The sequence below is a fragment of the Sinocyclocheilus rhinocerous genome, unplaced genomic scaffold (genome assembly GCF_001515625.1).
Source record: "Sinocyclocheilus rhinocerous isolate Xijiao unplaced genomic scaffold, SAMN03320098_v1.1 scaffold1112, whole genome shotgun sequence".
NCBI lineage: Eukaryota > Metazoa > Chordata > Actinopteri > Cypriniformes > Cyprinidae > Sinocyclocheilus > Sinocyclocheilus rhinocerous.
In genome coordinates this window covers 1284873-1290185 of record NW_015657961.1, presented here as the reverse complement: position 1 = coordinate 1290185, position 5313 = coordinate 1284873, and the positions used below count along the sequence as shown (strand labels likewise).

At 38.8% G+C, this 5313-nt stretch overlaps 1 protein-coding gene across 4 annotated transcripts in view; it reads left to right on the top strand.

Annotated features, from left to right (window-relative positions):
• The first annotated feature begins 1797 nt into the window (after window positions 1–1797).
• Window positions 1798–5313, top strand: part of LOC107721717 (zinc finger E-box-binding homeobox 1-like) — a 22272-nt gene continuing 18756 nt past the window's right edge. For 3 of the 4 annotated variants that reach the window (XM_016529864.1, XM_016529865.1, XM_016529862.1), the window contains exon 1: window positions 1798–1916. In XM_016529864.1, the coding sequence (XP_016385350.1) occupies window positions 1859–1916 (58 nt within the window). In that variant the 5' untranslated portion in view covers window positions 1798–1858. Of the gene's footprint in view, window positions 1917–2992; window positions 3242–5313 lie in introns of those variants that run through there. The other variant, XM_016529863.1, reaches the window with a different exon arrangement.

The window sequence follows — 5313 nt, the reverse complement described above, 5'->3', positions numbered from 1 at the left end:
GACAGGGCTTAGACTAAGCCAGGATTAGGCCATAGTTCAATTAGGACATTTAAATATTTTTTTTTATAAACGTGCTTTAGAAAAAACATTACTGGTGTGCATTTTGATTGCCAAAGCACCTGGCTACCCTCTTACTCACTTCCTTATAAAGGGTGAGCTAGAATAGTTACCTTCCCCAACTCCCCCTAGTGCCAGGGAGGGGACTACAAAAGAAACAGTGGTGACTGTTACAATACAACACACCCATGGACCAGCCACAGCAAACAAACAACTAAATAAATATGTCCTACATTTACACTACTACAGACTATTTAATAACAAATAGAATATAAACAAACAGAGCCTTGTGTCATGAAAAGATACATATTTGGAGTGATGTGAAAAAGTGTTAAGTTGTTTATTTATAGGGCTAATAATATTGATATAAAACAATTCCGTGCAAAGAAAACTTATATATGTGATAGAAACAGAGAGTAGCCTATAGTATATATTTTCGAGAATGTCAAAAGAACGTCAAATATAAACTAACATAACCGCACTCATAACTTTTCTACTCACTGTCAGCGTTCGGGACCTCCATCTCTAGAGCACAGAATGTTGAAGAATTATCTGGAAGTTCGAATTAAAATCAGGTTAGAAAATGGTTTTGTCAATAAAATCTTCTTTTGGAAGGCGACAATAATTTTGAACGGATGTAGGGAGTAACAAGGTACTATAACATCGCGGAAGCGGTCTGAGAAGGACCTCACCTGGCTGCAGTCTGTAAATAAAATATAAAATAATATGAATTTTATTAATAATAAATTATGGTATGCTTTTGTAACTCTCCTATGTATTGAAGCATATTTCTGCCACTTAAGAAAGAAATCACGCTTTTGTAAATTATTATGACGTAAAAAGACGAAACTGTGGCATTATGAGACGATAGATGCACTAGATTATTTCCTCCAGCAGAGGACAGCACAGTCCACTTTCTGAATAAACTAGGCTTTCAATGAACTAGTATTTTTACCCTTACAATTCATGAATAAAGTTTTGTTGTGGGTTTGGTGTTAAAAGACTATGGTAATCAACAGAAAAGATTAAAACATTTATTTGAAACCACACTATACCACACGTTTGCCTGATAATCATATTTTTAAATATCAATTCATATAATTTATGATATGTAGGCTAAATAATCCTAACTATTATCAATCTTTTTAAAATGGTTTTATCATTTGAATATTTTGCTGTTATAGCAACCACATATTTTTGAACTGGATTTGAGGGGGACCAGGTGTAATATTTTAAGAATCATCTGTTTAAATAAATAAATATATATATATATCAGTGAATATGATATCAGTGAATATGAATCAACATATTTAACCCTGATCCAACCAATCCCAGTATCTTTGCTTATGAAAGAGAGAAAACAACTGAAATGCTGTGCATCGGACGCGTCGCTTATGTGCACTACTTGCACTGTGTTGCACTGGCGCTGACATTTAACCTGCATTTAAAGAGTTAAACAAACTACGTCATCAGACTTCCCAGCCTGTCGGGGGCGCTCCCGATATTACAATAAACATATTCCCCGTAAATGTGTCTCTAAACTCTTTTTGCCCGCTTGTTCCTTAATGTAATAAACGCTTATTACACATGTAGGATTTTGCCCCAGATTTGAAAGAAGTGGATGGCTGCCCACAGAGGGTGGGGCGTCAGAGAAGAGGTGTTCTCACTGCATAAAAAGGTTATGTCGTAAAGCAGAATGTCGTAAACCAGGTGCGGAGAGGGGCCTGTTATGGAGAGGGGGTAACCAAGGGGGAGAGGGGGCTCAATCCGCGAGGCAGCGTTCAGACACAGTGCAAAAATCATGGCGGATGGCCCCAGGTGCCAGCGCAGAAAACAGACACAGCCACGACGCAACAACGGTGAGTCCCACAGGCTGAAATCAGATCGCACACATAAGAACGAAAGGGAGAAAAGTTGTTTTAAATTTGCTCCGGTTGTTTTTTCCATCTTTGGACTAGTTTAATGACGACTTATTAAGTTGTGTACCATGGGAGCGGGCTGGGCTGTCCCAGTGTGCTGCACCGTTATACCTGAGTCTGCCCGGACCGTTATACGGAAGGACGCACGTCTCGTGCACTCGCTGCGTGTCCGTTAAACTACTTCGATTCAAGGCACAATTCATTATTTTAGAGTTCGTCCTGATCAAAAACTTGAGTGAATCAAATAGTGCTGCACTCATTCAAAACTACAGTATAGGTACAATACTATAGCATACACTTTTATTGCATTTAAATGACGTCTCTTGTGGGATTCTTGACAGTTGTTGGTGCCATAACGCCGTCACAATTTGCTCACAAAAAGAAATCTAATAAAATACTTAAAAGGACAGTTCATCACAAAAATTATGTTATCATTTAACATGTTGTTTCAAACCTGTATATCTAGGAAATGTTCAGCAGAATGACAGTTTCAGTCACCATTCACTCTCATTACAAAAATATGTAATAAAAGTGAATGGTGACAGTCACTAATATAATTTGAGAATATTCATTTTTGGGTGCACTATCCCTTTAAGAGTGTCCAGTCCTGAGTTTTAAAAGCGAGCACTCTTTAGCTGAATGTTATTTCTAGATTTGACAAGAGAATATTTTGTATTTAATTAATAGAAAGCAACACTTTGCCATATTACAAAACTTTTTTCTTTCTAATTAAATATATAGCTTTGGCCATTTCCTCATAAGAGCAAAAATTGTTGCATTCTGCAGAGAATTGCCTACAAATTCATGTGCTATCTTACATAAGATTTACTAAAGTAATTTTAAAAGTACATATTGCTGTCATCCACTTCTTATCTAAACATCCACGCCCAACACTGAATAGATGCTGACTTCTAGTTTGACGTCGCTTTCTCTTTAAATAACCTTTCCGGTAATCCTGTAACGTTAATATAGTCCCTCGTGCAGTTATGAGCACCGAGCTACCTTTTCCTGTGCGTGCGTGTGACAACGAGCGCGGATCCTCTCGCGACGTAATACGCTCAGGAGCCGTCAACGTGTTTACCTGAACGGTGAGGAGACAACGGAGCGAGCCAATGTCCTCTTTTACCGTTCATCGCACTCCTCGCGTGTCCAGAGCCGTGATTGCACAGACGCTGGAGGGGAATCGGTGTGTGAAACGCGATCTGCCCGAGCGAAGCGCGAGAGAGGCGCCCAGCACACGCCACGGCAAATGGCAACTTGTGCAGGTAGAGAGAGAAGATGGTGTTTGATTGTAGTCGTGCATGTCGTCCGCATCGCTCACACCGATGACCGATTGCCTTTTATTTGGCTTTCATCCACTATTGAGTGATATTTCGCTGTACGCTCGTTGCTAGAACACAGGTTGCTGTGTTTATATTTTTATTTTGCGCGCAGGAGTCCGGTTTCAGCAGCCGTAAAGTGGTTGAGAACGAAATATTTAGCGCATAAGGTGGTTGTTAGTAGTGCTTTCCGTCGTATTACTACTGGTCAGAAGTCAAACAGGTCGTCTTTTCCGTAAGGTATTTGTGTAATGGCGGTGTGGACCGTTATTTGCTGCAGTGAGGGCGGGGCGGCTGCTCTCGTGTGTCGGAGACGAGCCAGGTAAGATAGGTGACGAAACGCCTACATAGGTGCTTTCATTGGCATTTTTAGTAATTATGCTATTTTAACATATTATATAAACGCGATTTAAGCTGTTTTATGAAGACTAATCTTTTACAGCACACATTCTTTGTACGGAAACAAAGGTAGTATTCAGGTCCAGAGAGGCGCTGATTCACTGTGTCCGTCGTTACCGAGCGAATTCTCATAGTTTTGTCTATGTTAAACATGTTGTGGTCTGTTTTGGATGTTTCGTGTGATATAACATGCTTATTAAATGTTACAAGAATACAAAGCGAACAGGGTTTTTTTTTGGCGCGGACGGATGTATTGTTTGATGAACGGCTGGTGTGACGTAAGCACTAGGAGGAGCGCTGAATGATGCTGCTGTGACTTTTATTTTCATTCCTCATGCCGTTGGCTCTCGCGCATGACATGTTCACTAGACCGTGAGATCTTAGGGCGTTACAGCACGGAAATGAGGTCACAGGGTCCATTCGAGACTCGTTTTCATTGGTTCAGTTACTCAGCCTCATGTTTGTAAGAGACATGTCACCATAAGTACTGTAGCATCAGATGTCATGTGTGTTTCTGTGGGCTTGATGTGTGGATTATCAGTAGGTGTGAGTGAATGCTGGTAGGAAGCACATGGGATTACAAGTGTGTATTTTGCATTTTATACTCACATCTCAAGTGAGATACAGAAAGACAAAACAATGATAGACATAGTAGTTGCTTTGGGGTTTTTTTTTTCACAAGAAGACTTTAAGGTTATGTTTTAAAAGAGGTCACTTAGTTTTTTTCCCCCCTTGCTCATTCTTCCTGACCCTCAGCCATCCTTTGACCTTTAAAGCCACACATGTTAACATTTATCATTTCTGTCTGGTCAGGATGGTTCTCTTGTTTTAAGAATTCACCGTCTGCTTTAAATTCTTTTATTTTCTGAAGTGTGCGTGTGTGTGCATGTTTATGTGGTTTATGAGGACACAGATTTGTATAATGACATGGGTATGACATAGGTATTACAATATGAAGGTGCTTTATGAGGACACTTCCTGTGTCCCTGTAATATTCAAAAGGCTTAAAAACATACTACATAGTGTTTTTCTGAAAATCTAAAAATGCACAGTTTTCTGTGAGGTTTAGGTGTAGGGTTGATGTAGTAATTTACTAAATTAAAGTTAATTGAAAGTATGTTTTTTTTTTTTTTCATATTAAAAGTTTGTTTTATAGCAAAAGCATATAACTCCAACAGTCGTTTTTTGGCAAAAGCAGATAACTCCACATTTTTCTGCAGTAAAACATGAACTTGCGATGCCTTTGTGGGTGGACAAAACTGGCTTTTTTGACAAAACGTGTTTAGGGTTCAGATCGCGCTATATGTGGAGAATAATGCACGGCAATCAGCTCATTTTTTTAAAAGTGGCGTTTATCGGTTTTTGCAAATGAACTCTTCATATATATATTCTTGTCTGGTAATAAACATACCTAAAAGTTATTACTAGAGCCCGACCAATATGTTTTTTTTGGGGCCGATACCGATATTAGGGAGTTAAAAAAGAAATATTCTTTGTGTATATTATAGTACAGTACCAGTCAAAAGTTTGGACACTTTCCCATTCGTGTGTCCACACATTTGATTGGTACTATATATAGAATACAGTATATACATAAACAGAATATATATACATAAACA